Below are 18,170 nucleotides of genomic sequence, written 5' to 3'. Positions count from 1 at the left end.
TAATCCAGCCAAGATCATTCAGTTCATAAAGAGATGAGCCATTTCAAACCATAGTCAGTATGATTCCAAAAACTATATTCTACTTAATCATACTACCTTCCCTTCAGCAAGACCAAAATAGTCCAAAGGATTAGCTTAGAAGAAAAGTTAGACACTGAGATATTGAGATACTCAAAGTTCATAGTTTTCCAAAAAAATAAAATTATGTGATCCAGCTATCCCACTTTTGTGTGTATGTGTATATATACCCACACACATACACACAAAAGAATTAAAAGCAAGATCTCAAAGAGATATTTGCACACCCAAGTTCATAGTGGCATTATTCACAATAGTCAAGAGCTGAAGCAACCCAGTGTCCATCAACAGATGAAAAGATAAACAAAATGAGATATATACACAGAATCCAACACTATTCAGCCTTAAAAAGGAAGAAAATCCTGTCACATGCTATAATGTGGACGAACTTTGAAGACATAATGCTAAGTGAAATAAGTCAATCACAAAAAAAGACAACACTGTGTGATTCTTCTTACATTCTACATCACTTACAACCTGGCCTACAGTCCCAATAAGAATTTCTTCTTTTCTATTTTTCCGAAGTAATAGTTGTTCCAAGTTTAGTTATTTCTGAGCTAGCTGAAAAATCATGCCATTTTTGCTTAAATCACCATAGGATACAAGACATAAATAAACTGAAATCATAAAACAGCAGCAATAACAACTGTACATGCAAATATCAATAATGTAAATTAAAAATGAAATAGAATTCAACTAAACAAAAACAAGATAATATTTAAATCAATTAAACATTAAAAATTGAGAAATACAAAATATTAGCAAAGATGAGCAGAAGCAGACACCCCTCAGATATAGCTGGTTGTACCATAAATTTGTACAACCTTTGTGAAAAACAACTTTGCAATATCCATGAAAAGTAATGATGCACATATCCTCTGACCCAGCAATCCTACTTTAAGAAATTCACTCTAGACTAAAATGGGCGAAGTTATACAAAGTTGTTAGTCACAGCAGTATGTAATAATCAAAAAACTAGAAACAACCTACATGTCAATTGATAAAGGATTACTATATAAATTATGGTATCTGTTCAAATCAGCAAAAAGATTTTATTCTTTTTTGTGTATGTGTGTGCAGATAGGCATCTCGCTATGTTGCCCAGGCTGATCTTGAACTCCTGAGCTCAAGGGATCCTCCCACCTCAGTTTCCCCAGTAGCTAATTACAGGAGTATGCCACTGCCCGGCCAAGATAGATCTTAAACTATTACATGGAACAATGTACACGATGAATGTTTAAGTAGTTTATAAAACACTATATATAGTATATAGAGTATGATCCAAATTTTGCCAAAATAAAATTCCAGCAAATAGATGTCAACTCTGGGAGGCCAAGGCTGGAGGATCACTTGAGGTTAGGGAGTTTGAGACCAACCTGAACAAGAGTAAGACTTCATCTCTACTAAAAATAGAAAAATTAGCCAGAATGGTGGCTCACACCTTTAGTCCCAGCTACTCAGGAGACTGAGACAGGAGAATTGCTTAAGCCCAGGAGTTTGAGGTTGCAATGAGTTATGATGAGGCCACTGTGCTCCAGCCAGGGCGACAGAGTAAGAGACCCCGTGTCAAAAAAGAAAATAACAGGCCGGGTGCGGTGGCTCACGCCTGTAATCCTAGCTCTCTGGGAGGCCGAGGAGGGCGGATTGCTCAAAGGTCAGGAGTTCGAAACCAGCCTGAGCAAGAGCGAGACCCCGTCTCTACTATAAATAGAAAGAAATTAATTGGCATATATATATATATATATATAAAATTAGCCGGGCATGGTGGTGCATGCCTGTAGTCCCAGCTACTTGGGAGACTGAGGCAGAAGGATTACTCGAGCCCAGGAGTTTGAGGTTGCTGTGAGCTAGGCTGACGTCACGGCACTCACTCTAGCCTGGGCAACAAGTAAGACTCTGTCTCACAAAAAAAAAAAAAAAGAGGCCGGGCGCTGTGGCTCACGCCTGTAATCCTAGCTCTTGGGAGGCCGAGGCGGGCGGATTGCTCAAGGTCAGGAGTTCAAAACCAGCCTGAGCGAGACCCCGTCTCTACTATAAATAGAAAGGAATTAATTGGCCAACTGATATATATATAAAAAATTAGCCGGGCATGGTGGCGCATGCCTGTAGTCCCAGCTACCCGGGAGGCTGAGGCAGAAGGATCACTCGAGCCCAGGAGATTGAGGTTGCTGTGAGCTAGGCTGACGCCACGGCACTCACTCTAGCCCGGGCAACAAAGTGAGACTCTGTCTCAAAAAAAAAAAAAAAAAAAAAAGAAAAGAAAAGAAAATAACAGATGTCATGTGTCTAAACCAAGACACAAGAAAGTTAATAGTGGTTTACCTCTGGGCAATGCAAAGGAAATTAAAGGAGGAAGGAAAAGAACCCTTCACTTTTTATCCATATATATGTCCTTATTATTTAAATTGTTACCACAAGCATGTAATTTGTGATTTTTTAAATTGCTATTCTATTTATCGGTGTTACTTAATATTTAAATTAACAAATTATATTCTATCAGTTAAAAAAATTAACAAATCATCAAACAGATTCACTTCAAGACAAATATTAAAATATTTTCAAAAGAATAAATCTAACAAGCAGTTATTTCATAAGTCATTATAATAAATAGTCACAGAAAACTAAGTGAGTTGAAGAGAATGCTTTTTAGTGTGGATCCTTTAATTAGCATCATTTTATAGTCTACTTTGTACCATGCCCTGAGCTAGGTGTTATGGGGAAGGGAGTGAAGACAGAATAGCCTCAAAGGAGATGGCTGAGGAGACAAAATACACATTAATGAGACAACTAGCAACAATATGGTAAAAAGTATTAGATGGCTTTTAAAATCTAATCAGACTCACCAAAAGGCAGCTCAAATCTTGTATCAAGCAAAATTTTATGAGGAGTTGGGTTTTTAGTTCCACAGATCTCATCGTCTTTCATTAATGTCTCTGCCTCCAATGTGGACCATTCCCCAGGCCCTTCCTAGGAAACAAAGATCTAATATTAAACTTTAATCTTTCTTGGTTCCCCTCTTTGTTCAAGAGCCAAGTGTTTTTCTCTGAAGTTCCTTGTCTGAGCGCTTCTGAGGACCACTCACATCCTGACAAGTCAAACACACCACTGTCACCACCTGCCTCTGCTGCATGTAGCTTATGTTTTCCCTCTTCGGTGGGGAGAGCAGCTTTCACCATGTTCAAGCTCTCTGCAGGTACAATGAGGACAGAATTTCCAGAATACCAAACTCTAAAACTAAGCACCTCTGTAGATCAATATTTAATCTGCACAATTCTGAATGACTTTGTCACCTAATGATGTATGTCACTGTTTCTAATCAGTAAAGAGCTACTAAACATTGCTGATTAAATAGAATTGAACTGGGGCTGCAATGAAAATGAGGGCCCATCTTCCTGAGGGAGTAGAGACTTAGCCGGAACTAAAAGAAATATAGAAAATATAGGCAACACCTTCAACTTCCCCACTCCCAGAGAAAACTCATAGCCCACATTAAAGCCAAATAGAAATATAATGGATTTTGTCCAGGTCCAAAGTGAGTATCTATGGGGAAATGATGCTGAGTTATGGTCTAATCTGATAAAATGAGGTGGAAGTTCAATACTGAAAATAATGTACAGACAGGGTGAATACTAACTGCTAGACCTAGTAGTTCCTTAAATTTTGTTAGGGTTACATATAGAAGAGGAGGACTGAAACAAGTTCCCTAGAGACTGGCCACTCAAAGAAACAAAGCAGAGAACAGGATCCAGACAGGTGACTAAGGAAGTTTAATGGGACTCCTCCCAAGGACATGTTCTAGAGGAGAATGCAGAAACTACAAGTACCCTAGGTAAACACACACACACATTCTACTGAAAGAGGCTACCTACCTGATAAGACTGAATTGGTGTTCTGGCATCTCTGAATTCAGTGATAGGACATAGGGAAGACCAGACTTGAAAAAAATCCCTGAACCTCTGGCTGAAGTTAGGAATAGGTAGGTAGTATGCCCTCTTATTAGAAAAGGGGTAGAACATATCCTTAATGATAGCATTTTAAAAAGAAAAAAACAAAAACAAAAAAAAAAAAAAAAAAGAAAAGGGGTAGAACAATCTGAGCTGCATGTATGAATATTAGCTAAATGGAACTAGCACAGAGAGAAACAAGGGCTAGGAACCATACCTCCAAACAGGCAACGCACTGACTGACCTCATCTGACTGACGAATAGTCTTCAGTGCAATCCACACAGTCCCCACCATGGTGTCCCAGATCAATCCTTTGTTCCATACCTCCACACTCAGACCGAGGTCCAGGCGACTAATCTCACTAAAGGAAAGAAGAAAGCCCTTTCAGGAAAGCGGATTAATATAAAAGAAACAGCTGCATCTGTTTTGTTAAACCTTAAATGCTTTCTCACCAGGATCAGTCAGGGAAAATCAAAATGTCCCAGAATGCTGTAACCATTCTCTAGGTTCTTAGAAACCTATGTAAGGTAGCTATAGAAAAATGCTTTTGATACAGTTATATAAGTTCCAGAGACATATTGTTCCACATGGTGCCTACAGGTAACAATAAGATATTGTGCACTTAAGAATTTGTTAAGAGGATAAATTTACATTAAGTATTCTAATGACACACAAAAACAAGGAGACCCGGGAAATTTTTGGAGGTGATATGTTTATTACCTTGATTATGGTGATTAAAATACAAGTATATACATATACCCATATTGTATATGTTAATTATATGCAGTTTTTTTGTATACGAATTATACCTCAATAACACTGGGAGGAAAGTATATCTTCTATGAGTATACTCATAGAAGTATATGAGTATATCTTCTATGAGAGTATATCTTCTACATTTGCTCAGCAGGCCCAACTAAGAGAAATCTGAGAGGTCTGTTTATGCCTCATCACCAGGGCCCTAGAGAAGTTTCTTTTCTATTAATTGACTCAATCAAGAGTATATGCACGTGCACACGTGTATACAGGATTTTCAGCTAAGCAAATTCACATCAGTAAATGAAAATGCCTTTCTTGTCATTAAGAAATGAACAATCACCCAGGCGAGGGCGGTGGCTCACGCCTATAATCCTAGCACTCTGGGAGGCCGAGGCGGGAGGATCACTCAACGTCAGGAGTTCGAGACCAGCCTGAGCAAGACTCTGCCTCTACTAAAAATAGAAATAAATTAATTGGCCAACTAAAAAATATATACAAAAAAATTAGCCGGGCATGGTGGCACATGCTTGTAGTCCTAGCTACTGCAGAAGGACTGCAAGATCACTATGCTCAACATTCTGGGAACAGTTATACTTAGAAGTCAGAAGAGAGAAGGATTGCTAGGTTTACATACCGCAGCTATATAGCTAACATAGTGGTATGGGAGATACCATAGTTGTATAAACTATTCATAGCTGACTCTGCACACTAGTATGTAAAGAAGGGAACAGGTAGTCTCGTTCTCATGTCACTGTAACAGAGAGGGAATAAATGAGGCTTATATAATCTTGAGAGAGAGGCAACCAGTGAGAAGCGCAACAACATTGTCCTCTTTCCTTTTGAAACCCTAGTTCTCCCTCAGCTTCCAAGACACCATTATCTCCTGGCCCTTCTACCTTTGTGCTCATTCTTTCTTAGTTCCTCTTTGCTCCTTCATTAAATGGTGGTGTTCTCCAGACTTAGCCCCAGTCCCTTTTCTCTCTATATGCATTCACTCTCTAAGCTTTCTGATCTATGCCTATAGTTTTAACTAACCAAATTATTCTCCAAACCAGAATCTTTCGTTGAGTGCCAGGTTCAAGTTTCTAACTATCTTCTGTACTTCTCTACCTATCTGCCATTGTAAGAATCTCAAATATAAGCTTGCCCATAACTGATCTTAGGTTAACCCCTATCCTAATGAGTGGCATAACACTCACGCAATCATTGATGCAAATCTTTTGCTTCCACTTCTAACATCTTCTACTTATCCTTTTCTGTCTTTCTCTTCTTCTGTTGTCTTTGCCAAGCCCTCAAAATCTTAGCCTGTAACTGCTATAATAAAGCTTCCTAAGTGGTAGTATAAGAAGCAATAAATTAAAAGGCCAGGCCAGGTGCGGTGGCTCACGTCTGTAATCCTAGCACTCTGGGAGGCCAAGGCGGGTGGATTGCTCAAGGTCAGGCGTTCAAAACCAGCTTGAACAAGAGCGAGACCCCGTCTCTACTATAAATAGAAATAAATTAATTGGCCAACTAATATCTATAGAAAAAATTAGCTGGGCATGGTGGTGCATGCCTGTAGTCCCAGCTACTCGGGAGGCTGAGGCAGCAGGATTGCTTAAGCCCAGGAGTTTGAGGTTGCTGTGAGCTAGGCTGACGCCACAGCACTCACTCTAGCCTGGGCAACAAAGTGAGAGCCACATTATAAAACTTGCAAAGCAATTTCAGTTCAGTTTAAAATTTCACAGCAATTTCAGGGCATTTTCTCATCAGACCCCTTCACATTTACCTTTTACTCCCCAAAGTATAAGCATAACCTTATAAGAAAGGTAGACCTTTACTGATAAGGAAACTGGCACTCAGAGAAGCTAAGTGATTTGTTCAGTCCTTCAATATGATATTTTATACTTTTCTCCCCTTTCCTATAGCAGGAACAAAAACAGGATTCCTGAAAGTCAGGGTGGGAGGAAAGGAAATATCAAGTTTTTACAGCCAGAGTTTAAAATCATAATACACTAATTTTGTTATAAGAAATTCTGGCTGGGCACAGTGGTCCACGCCTATAATCTCAGCACTTTTGGAGTCTGAAGCAGGAAGACTGCTTGAACCCAGGAGCTTGAGACTAGCCTGGGCGACATACTGAGACCCTGTCTTTAAAAAAGAAATTCTATTAGTGCTTACTCATTTTAATTAACTGAACATGGACATTTTATTCCATAAAGCAAAATGATTATAAGCACAGAAATCTTCATCTTCTAAAGCAGATGACTTAGGTACATAACGAACAGATAGTCTCTTACATGCACAGCCACATTCCTTCAAGGAGCTTCTGAGAATCGAAGAAAAATGAAGTTATGTTTAATATCATGCTATATATGTTATACTACATTCTAATTCTGATCCTGAGAAAATCTGACTATGTAGTATTTTCATCAACCCAAATTAATTGGGAGTTTACTTGGATTCATCATTCATCTGTAAGAATAGATTATGAATTCATGAGAGAAAACTGCAGATGCACTTCACCTACCACACACCTCACTTGTTCCTATAATGCTGTAGTTTTCAAAAAGAATATTTAACATTGATAGCACATTTTATAAATCATAAAAATAAAGTTTTCTAATTGTTTCATCGAATGCAATTATCTTAGAAAGATTATGGAATATGTAGGCACGCTGCTGCTGCTGCTGCTACAAAATACTTACAACATGAAATCTTGTTCCCAGGAAGGTTGATCACCACGAACTGCTACGGTAGTGCTCTTCACATTCTGTACTTTCAGGGTCACATATGTGTTAAATTTATCTTTGAAAAAATGCAAAATGAAAATGCAATATTAGTGTGCTCAGATTACCACCCAATCTCATAAAACCCTTGGAATTAATTAATATCCAACTATTATTAATACATGCACAAGAAAAAATGAAGCTATATATTAAACATAGCCTCATTCAAGACATAGCAGAGTTGCAAAATTATAAAACTACACATTATCTTCAAGAGCATAATCTAACATAGCATTTTTCAAATTTTGTGTTTTTGAAATTTTAAGAAAGCTATTTTAGGCTGGGCACGGTGGCTCACGCCTGTAATCCTAGCACTCTGGGAGGTTGAGGCGGGCGGATTGCTCGAGGTCAGGAATTCAAAACTAGCTTGAGAGAGACCCCGTCTCTACTATAAAAATAGAAAGAAATTAATTGGCCAACTAATATATATATATATAAAAAAAATTAGCTGGGCATGGTGGCGTATGCCTATAATCCCAGCTACTCGGGAGGCTGAGGCAGGAGGATTGCTTGAGCCCAGGAGTTTGAGGTTGCTGTGAGCTAGGCTGACTCCAGGGCACTCACTCTAGCCTGGGCAACAAACAAGACTCTTGTCTAAAAAAAAAAAAAAAAGAAAGAAAGCTATTTTATATATGACCAAGTAGACACACGCACACAAAAGATTCATGAGATACAAGATGTGATACATTGATATTTCCTATTCTGATTTATTTCATCTATTAAAAGTTTAATCATAACATACTAAATTAATTTTATAGCCCACCTACAGTCTAAAAAAACCTAATTTAATTGACCTAGTAGGAATGATAACATACATAAATCTAATAAAATATACAATGAGATAAGTACCACAAGAGAAAAATAAAAAGTGGTAAAGAACTGCAGAGCTGTTGATAGGGACAAGAATTAAGGAAAAATCCTTACAAAGAAAATGGATTTCAAGCTTGATCTATTATTCAGTTTGGCCTAAATCACAAGTTATATGTAAAGAAATTTTATCACAGAGTTGAAAAAAAGAAATTCTCTAACCTGAGAGTATAAGTTGACTCTAAATGACAGTGGTGGCCTGGAACTCAAGGCTCAGGAGTCTGACCTAATGCCTAATACAGCATATTTGGCTCTCACCCTACTAAATTCACATCAGCCATGATTAGGGACACTGAATTGAGGGTTTGTTTTTCTATGTAAGAAATTAGTCATAATCTTACAAAATGAAAAAATAGTAAACTATCATTTTTGACTCATCAAATTGGCAAATATTGCCTAAAATGATTACCTGATGTTAGAGAAGATGTGAGAAAATGGGCCCTATCACATACTTCTACCAGAAGGTAAATCTGTCCTTTAAATGTCATTAAAAATTGTGTAGTTTTATACTTATCAACACAATTTATTATACTAAAGATACATGATAAAAGCCCACACGAGGGGAGTCCTCATCCATATCCAGTAGTAGTATAATAGACCACTGAGCTGTGTTTATATCATATGACTTTGTCCTTTACCCTCCATGTCTGATCACACACAGCTGACCAAAGAGTACATACAACCCAAGAGCAGCCAATCCATGGGCTGCTCAAAAACTGAGATAAATCTGACTCTCTCAAATGATTTTAAATGGGGGGGGGGGGGGAGGGAATATTGACAATTGGTGGTTAGTGCTGAAGCTGGAAAGACATATAAATTCCACTGGAGCAGCTATTATGGGTCTTGTGCAAGATGGGTAAGCAAAGAAAGCCAGCTGGGAGAGACAGGAGAACAGAGCAGATTCTCAGAACAAAGAGAAGCCCTAACCCTGAGCCAGGAGAGAGAGCAGCATGCTCAGAAACTGCTTTAGTTCCTGTTCACTCAAAGTACAGTCTTTCAGGTTTGCATCAGTCCCCAAGCATGCTCACGTTTTTTCCAGGAACTTCCGGCCCCCTTCCTGTTCCCCCAGCAATAAGCAGAGTAAGTCTTCCCAGTGAGACAGTCACAATTAAGGGAATGTATATTAAAATCAGGAGATATTTTTCATCTTCAGATAGACAAAGATTTAAAAGTTTCATAATTTCATGTTGATAAGGATTTGGGAAAATAAATGCTCATACATTTTTGGTCTCAGTATAATCTATCAAAAACTTTCATAAGAGTAATTTCGCTATTTACCAAATTTTTAAAAAACACATACCGTTGACCCAGCAATTCTACTTCTGGACTCTAACATAAAGATAACATTTTCTAAAGTGAAGAATGATAAATGCACAAGAACATTTATTGCTTAGTAATACCAAAAACTTGGAAACAACCTAAATATTCATCAATCAGGGACTTACAGTACAAATCTACAACAAAATTCTATACAGCACCTTAAAAGAAAGAACCAGATAAACACACACACACACACACACGCACACACACACACACACTCTCACACAGACTTTGTGTTGTTGGGGGGGAAAAAGCAAGTTGCACAAAGATATATGTCGCATGATCCACACAGAAAAAGCATGACAAGATAGATAAAAAGCTCTAAATATATAGTTACTTTTGAGAAGTAGAAATGGGTTGGCCAAGAGGTAAGGAGACTAACTTTTCACTAGACAGACAGATGCAGATATACATACTTTAATGTTTTACAAGAGAATTGATTTTAATTAAAAATTTCAAAAAAAAAATTTCATGCATTAATTTTGTGAATTAAATTACTGAATTTGATCAATGGATTATGTGAAATTAATGATTTTTTAAAGATTGCTTTTAGATCACAGCAAGTATAAAGAGGGGGAAAGGACATAAGAGTAGAAGGCTGGCCTTACCTGGTGAACCTTGGAATTTGGCTCTTTTAACTGCAAAAGAAAAAAAAAAGAGGATACCATGAAGATTTTTCACAAATTCATTTTACTACATCAATATTTCTTGAGCACCTACTATGTGCCATCATTAGAGTTAGGATTAGATTAAATCTAATTCTTGAGACAAGAAGCTGGGACTTTTGGTCAAAACTTCAAAGGCAGGCCGGGCGCGGTGGCTCACGCCTGTAATCCTAGCACTCTGGGAGGCCGAGGCAGGCGGATTGCTTGCGGTCAGGAGTTCAAAACCAGCCTGAGCAAGAGCAAGACCCCGTCTCTACTATAAATAGAAATAAATTAATTGGCCAACTAATATATACAGGAAAAAATTAGCTGGGCATGGTGGTGCATTGCCTGTAGTCCCAGCTACTTGGGAGGCTGAGGCAGGAGGATCGCTTGAGCCCAGGAGTTTGAGGTTGCTGTGAGCTAGGCTGACGCCATAGCACTCACTCTAGCCTGGGCAACAAAGCAAGACTCTGTCTCAAAAAAAAAAAAAAAAAAAACAACTTCAAAGGCAAAGAGTCAGAAGAGCCCTTAAAAGTCATCCAACCTAATCTCATATCCAATGTAGAAAGCTCTGTTCCAGCCTCCTGACAAGAAGGTAAAGACATCCAAGTTACTCCTGTGGCAGGCAACCAGTTTCATGTGAGATATCTAAGGTTTAAGTTACAAATGTTCCTTATTTAAAACCATCATGGAAACGCCCTCCATTCTATTTATGCCAAAAGAACATAACAGACCATATCTAGACAATAGCTTTTACAACAAGAGTGAAAAGTAACTTCTGAGAATAAGCATGTGTTAAGAGAAACACCCGTCAAAGTGATCACAAAGAGCTGTTTCCAAAAAGACAGTAGAGGCCGGGCGTGGTGGCTCACACCTGTAATCCTAGCACTCTGGGAGGCCAAGGTGGGTGGATCGTTTGACCTTATGAGTTGGAGACTAGCCTGAGCAAGAATGAGACCCTGTCACTACTAAAATAATAGAAATTTTTTTTAATTATTTAAAAATAAAAAGTTAAAATTAAAAAAAACAAAACAGGCCAGGCACGGTGGCTCACACCTGTAATCCTAGCACTCTGGGAGGCCGAGGCGGGCGGATTGCTCAAGGTCAGGAGTTCAAAACCAGCCTGAGCAAGAGCGAGACCCCGTCTCTACTATAAATAGAAAGAAATTAATTGGCCAACTAATATATATAGAAAAAATGAGCCGGGCATGGTGGCACATGCCTGTAGTCCCAGCTACTCGGGAGGCTGAGGCAGGAGGATTGCTTGAGCTCAGGATTTCGAGGTTGCTGTGAGCTAGGCTGACGCCAAGGCACTCTAGCCTGGGCAACAGAGTGAGACTCTGTCTCAAAAGAAAAAAAAAACAAAAAAACCCAAGAAACAAAAAGACAGTAGAGAGCTACACAACAAAGTATCCTACACTAGGACTGCAAGTGTCAGTTCCTTAGACCATACCTGCAGGAAAACTGCTAAATTCCAGAAACTACCAGGTATCTATCAATGAAGATCAGGGCTAAATGCCATAGGGGAAAAAAGATAAAAGGAAAAGCCAACACACAATGCCTGGAAATGACACTTAAGGGTATAAATCTGCCACTCTCCTTGTCCTGCATTACAACTGAAAGCTTCACCTTGGATGACAACCAAGCCCCATTTAATACTTCCAAGAGATAGGTCCTTCAGTATCTTTGACAAGGTCCTCTCCACTTTCAGGCAGCACTTATTGCTAAAATTTATTTCTTCTTATTGAATCAAAGTATATGTCCCACTGGACTGCCCTTTATAGTCTCATGTCAATTCAAATCCTCTTCCCAATTAGTATTCTTTTTTATAAACGTGTAGAAAGTACACATCTCTTAGAATGGCCTGGCTAAAGCTATCTTAAAAAGATCAAGCTTAGCAATTACTGACTAATAAGTATACATTTGCCATTATACAAGTCAACAATACAATGAAAACAATAGTTCTTTCCTACAAAAAACAAACAAACAAATAAAACTTGCAATCTACTGAAGACAGTGTATCTCAAACTTGAACATGCATTAGAATCATGTGGAGGCTGTTAAAGCACAGATAGCTGGGCCCTGCCACCATGGTTTCTGGATTCAGTAGAATGCAGTGGAGCCTGAAAAATCTGTATTTCTAACAAGTTCCTGAGTGATATTACTGCCATTTGGTGGCTAGAGACCAAAGATGCTACTAAACATTCTGCAGTGTATAGGACAGTTTCTCAGAGCAAAGAATTATCTGAACCAAAATATGAATAGTATCAAGGTTGAGAAACCTTAATATAAGACCATGAAACCAAGAGGTCTAAGAACCAGATAATGAATAAAGGATAAAATAATTAGGAAAAGTCTTCATGGAGAAGTATACTTTGAGATGAGCCTTGAAGACTCAGAATCTAGGTAAGTAAGCCATTCCTCACAAGGAAGCCATTCCTGATAAGGAAATGAATAAAGGCAAGGAGGAAGCTAAAGTCCTGTGTGTTTATGGTGCTTCAAGGAGATCAGTGTGGTAGGAAGGAAATGGAATTTGAAGCATAAAAGACCAGAGAGATGATTCTTAAGGAATCTGAACATCAAACAAAGAAATACTCTAGAAGATTCTTCACAAATTAGAACCCAAGAAAACTAGACACCTATGATAGTAAAAAGACTTGAAATGTAGGCTAAGAAGGAGAGCTAAATATGGGCTAAAGATAGCACTGAGGTGGACCTCTATCATATTTTAAGGAAGGTTGTGAGGGAAGGCAGGCTTCAACCCTGAGAATCAGGATAAAGCAAAAGTCTTAGGGCCAGAGCTAGTGCTTAGTGACAAGATCCCTTTTGGCCTTCATATTATCACAGACAAAAATTCTGAGTAGGTAAAATTTAAGACTAGATTCTTAAAGCCCTCCTCATATAATGAGCCTTTACAATAAAAAATGAACTATTACATGAAAAACACTTAGGATAAGAAAAATAATATCAACATTAAGAAAAAACAAGTTAACAGCCAGGCAGAGTGGCTCATGCCTATAGTCATAACATTTTGGGAGGCTGAGGAGGGAGGATTGCTTGAGGCCAGGAGTTTGAGACCAGCCTAGGCAACATAGCAAGACCCTGTCTCTACAAAAATTTTTAAAAAGAAAAAAAATAAGAAAAAACAAGTTAAATTTATGAACATAAATTTAAAATACATACACTTGGATTCCCTATTAAAATAAAGCAAATAAAAACATCCATTAAAAACAACAACAAAAAGATAAAAAGCAAACAAAACACATAAAATTAAAAGAATCAATAAGAAATTCAGGCCGGGCGTGGTGGCTCACGCCTGTAATCCTAGCTCCCTGGGAGGCCGAGGCGGCCGGATTGTTCAAGGTCAGGAGTTTGAAACCAGCCTGAGCAAGAGCGAGACCCCGTCTCTACTATAAATAGAAATAAATTAATTGGCCAACTAATATATATAGAAAAAATGAGCCGGGCATGGTGGCACATGCCTGTAGTCCCAGCTACTTGGGAGGCTGAGGCAGCAGGATTGCTTGAGCCCAGGAGTTCGAGGTTGCTGTGAGCTAGGCTGTTGCCATGGCACTCACTCTAGCCTAGGCAACAAAGAGAGACTCTGTCTCAAAAAAAAAAAAAAAAAAGAAATTCAGGAAATTTAAAAATATGGTAATTGAAAATTAAAAAATTATAGAAATGGGAGTTAACTTGCTATGATTAGTAAGTGTGGTCACATGCATCCAGTAATGCATCCTTAAACCCATTAAAACTACAACTTCTTTTTTCTTTTTTTAAGGACAGGAGCAAGCAAGCAGAAGGGAAAATGGCAACAAAATTTTGAAAGCTGAAAACCAGAAAGACTACTAGTAACTGATACAATAGACTCAAGAAAGTTAAATCTTAAGAGGGCAAGGGAAGGCTAAAACATAATAATCTGATTTACTTACACAAGTGACACAGGAACAGTCTGTACCAAATATCTAGGAAACTTAAGTAGGAAGTCAAGAACAAAAGAAAGGAAGGAAGGAAAGGAGGAGGAAGAGTAACAATTTTTTGATGTAGTAATTTTAATCAGATAAAAAGAGACTAAGATAGTCAATATATAATAAAAGAAATGATCTCCTAGGAAATATAATAAATTTATATAACATAGCTTCAAATACATAAAGCAACTGACAGGATTACGTGAAATTCACAAGTCAATAATCATAGATTTTTAACATACATTTAGTAGCAGGCTAAAATAATCAGTCAGAATATAGATGACTTGAATAACTCAATAAATGAATGTTTGATTTAACAAACAGGTAAAATTCTATAACCGAAACTAAGAGTAGACATTCTTTTCTAGCTCACAAGGACCACGTGGGACCTTGACTAACTCAAAGAACTAATAAATTTTAAAGTACCAACATTAGACAAACCATATTCTCAGAACATAATTTTTAGTAAACTAGAAATCAACAATAAAAACCTAGCTAATAAGGCTGGGCGCGGTGGCTCACGCCTGTAATCCTAGCACTCTGGGAGGCTGAGGCGGGCGGATTGCTCAAGGTCAGGAGTTCAAAACCAGCCTGAGCAAGAGCGAGACCCCGTCTCTACTATAAATAGAAAGAAATTAATTGGCCAACTAATATATATAGAAAAAATTAGCTAGGCATGGTGGCTCATGCCTGTAGTCCCAGCTACTCGGAGGCTGAGGCAGAAGGATCGCTTGAGCCCAGGAGTTTGAGGTTGCTGTAAGCTAGTCTGGCGCCACGGCACTCACTCTAGCCTGGGCAACAAAGTAAGACACTGTCTCAAAAAAAAAAAAAAAAAAAAAAAAAAAACACCTAGCTAATAGTCTGTCCTATGTATGATAACAGCAAAGTGAACTAGTCAATACACAAAAAAAGCAATTATATTTCTACATACTAGTTTTAAACAATTAGAAAAGAAAATTTAAAAATCAAATGATGGGTATAAGAAGATGGCTAAATAGAAGTCCCCAGCACTTGCCTCCTCCCATAAAAAGGACCAAAACAGAAAGTAGATAATCACACATCTAACAGAGTTTCTAAACAGAGCACACGAAAATTCAGCAGGGAAATGACAGGGAAGCTTTGAGGCAAGGAAGGTAAAGAAAGCGAAGCAACCTGCCTCACCAGGATCAACTAACAACCAAGAAAAACTTCTCATTGTAGGGAGCAAGTAAGCAAGAGATCCCCAGGGTTCCATATTCTCACAGTAGACTCCTGCAATCCTAACTACTGGAGAGGGTGTACTACCCCTTGGCCCTTGCAGGAACTGAGAGTAGTATAGCAAGCTGCCTAGAGTCCACATGTTCCAAACAGGGAGTTTGCCCTAGGTCCTATACACGCAGACCCAAGCAGTTGCAGTATGGTACCATTTTGAGATTCCCAGACCCCATAAGACATCTGCCATGGGATCCAAGAGCCCTTGCATCTCCACATTCCTTAAGGTCCATGGATATCCCCCATTTTCACCCAGAGGGATGCAACATTACAACCCCTGCTGACCCAGCAGTGCATCCTGGTCCCCAGTGCTCTAGATCACACAATGTCCTATTCCTTGGGGAATGGGAAGTGGAGAACACCAGAGAGGCTGCCCCCAGGTCAAAGGAAGCTGAAGCATGCATTGACCCACCAATGGTACCATCAGCACCCAATCATGCAGCTTGGAGGCTCAAGAATGGCCCTGTGCAGACTTGCCACCACCAGCACCCATGTATACCACCCAGGGACCGAAGGACCAAAACTCCTGGACAGCCACCACCACCACTGATGCCCAAGGACCAGGCTGTCAGGCAATCCTGTCCTCAGCCAAGCCTCGTCATAGCCTCCACTAACAAGGAACCACACCCTAAGCCACTGAGAAACTCAGGTACCACTGAGACTGATTACAGCCAAAGAAATCATAAGTCAAATACACAACAGCAAATACTCAGAATAAAAGCCACAGTACCCTACACAGCCACCGTTATGGATCCATCTATAAAGAAAAGCCTTTCCCTACAAAAGCCAATCTATAAAGTTGGAAAAGTAATTGTTAGAACAGAGGCATTGATATCAACATAAGGACACAAGAAACATGAAAAAGCAAGGAAACATAAGCCCTCTAAATGAACACAATAATTCCCCAGTAACTGATCCCCCTAAAAAGCAATCAACTAAATGCCTGAAAAAATTCAAAATGATAATATTAAAGAAATTCGGTTAGTTACAAAAGAGCACAATAAATACAAAAACAACAATGTTTAATTCATGACCTAAATGAGAAATTCAACAAAGAAAGAAGTCAAAAGAAACAAACAGAAATGCTACAACTGAAGAATTCAGTGAATGGAAACAAAAATACAATTGAGAGCTTTAGCAATAGACTACACCAGACAGAATAAAGAATTTGAAGACTCAAGTTCTGAAATACTTGTCAGACAAAAAAAAATTAAGCCTAAGTGACATATGGGACATCATAAATTGACCAAAATTCCAATTTGGGGAGTTCCACAAAAAGAGATTAGAAGGCAGAGAAAACCTATTTAATGAAATGCATCGAATCACATACAAGGGAATCTCGTAATACTAACAGCAGATTTCACAGCAGAAACCCTACAGGCCAAGAGGGAATGAGATTATATTTAACATGCCCAAAGACAAAAATCCTGACTGCCAAAACTACTATAACTAGCAAATAATGAAGAAATAAAAGTCTTCCACAGACGAACACACACTGAGGAAATTCATCACCACTAAACCAGCCCTACAAGAAATACACGAGAGAGTCATACATCTGGAAGCGAAAGGACAATATATACCATCATGAAGACACATGAAAGTATAAAACTCATGGGTAGAGTAGATACACAAATAAGAAAAAGGAGTCACACGTTATCACTACAAAAACCCACCAATCATAAAGGTAAACAATAGAAGAAGGAAATAAAGGATATTAAAAAAATCAATTAACAAAATGAGAACAGTCAATCTCACCTATCAAGAACCTAGAGGCTAGGTGCAGTGGCTCACACCTGATATCCTAGCACTCTGGGAGGCTGAGGCAGGAGGATCGCTTGAGTTCAGACCAGGCTGAAGAAGAGTGAGACCACATCTCTACTAAAATTAGAAAAAATTAGCCAGGTGTGGTGGCACGTGCTTGTAGTCTCAGCTACTTGGGAGGCTGAGGCAGGAGGATCGCTTGAGCCCAGGAGCTGAGGTTGCTGTGAGTTAGACTGACACCATGGCACTCTAGCCTGGGCAACAGAGTAAGACTCTGTCTCAAAAAAATAAAATAAAGAACCTTGAATGTAAATGGTTTATATTCTCCAAATAAAAGATAGAGACTAGCTGAATGAATTTAAAAAAAAAAAGACCTAACTATATGCTGCCTATAAGAAGCTCACATCACCTATAGAGATGCAGATAGACTGAAAGTGAAAGAATGAGGAAAATAATTCCACAAACAGAAACCAAAAGCATGCAGAAAAAGCTATACTTACATCACTCAAAACGGACTAAGTCAAAAAACATATAAAGAGATACAAAAGGTCCCTATGTATATATTCATCAAGATAGTAAAAATTTTACATATATATGTACTCCATACCAGAGCATGCAGATATATAAAGCAAATATTATTAGAGGTAAAGAGAGACAAATCTCAATATAATAATAGTTGGGGCCTTCAACACTTCCCTTTCAGCATTGACCAAAACATTCAGATAGAAAAATCAACAAAGAAACATCAGACTTAATTTACATCTTAACAAAATGGACCTAACATTTAAAGATTATTTCAGGCCCGG

The 18,170-nt window shown here is 38.5% G+C and overlaps 1 protein-coding gene across 8 annotated transcripts in view; it reads right to left on the bottom strand.

Moving 5' to 3' along the window:
• The window catches only part of UNC13B (unc-13 homolog B), a 190,682-nt gene that overhangs the window by 139,394 nt on the left and 33,118 nt on the right, over positions 1-18,170 (bottom strand). For all 8 annotated transcript variants that reach the window (XM_076008830.1, XM_076008826.1, XM_076008827.1 and 5 more), the window contains exons 2-5: positions 10,346-10,375; positions 7,470-7,569; positions 4,267-4,384; positions 2,922-3,045 (exon numbers count right to left, since the gene is read on the bottom strand). In XM_076008830.1, the coding sequence (XP_075864945.1) occupies positions 2,922-3,045; positions 4,267-4,384; positions 7,470-7,569; positions 10,346-10,375 (372 nt within the window). The remainder of the gene's footprint in view (positions 1-2,921; positions 3,046-4,266; positions 4,385-7,469; positions 7,570-10,345; positions 10,376-18,170) is intronic.

The sequence above is a fragment of the Microcebus murinus genome, chromosome 12 (genome assembly GCF_040939455.1).
Source record: "Microcebus murinus isolate Inina chromosome 12, M.murinus_Inina_mat1.0, whole genome shotgun sequence".
Taxonomy (NCBI): Eukaryota; Metazoa; Chordata; class Mammalia; order Primates; family Cheirogaleidae; genus Microcebus; species Microcebus murinus.
This window is presented reverse-complemented; position numbering and strand designations above follow the sequence as displayed.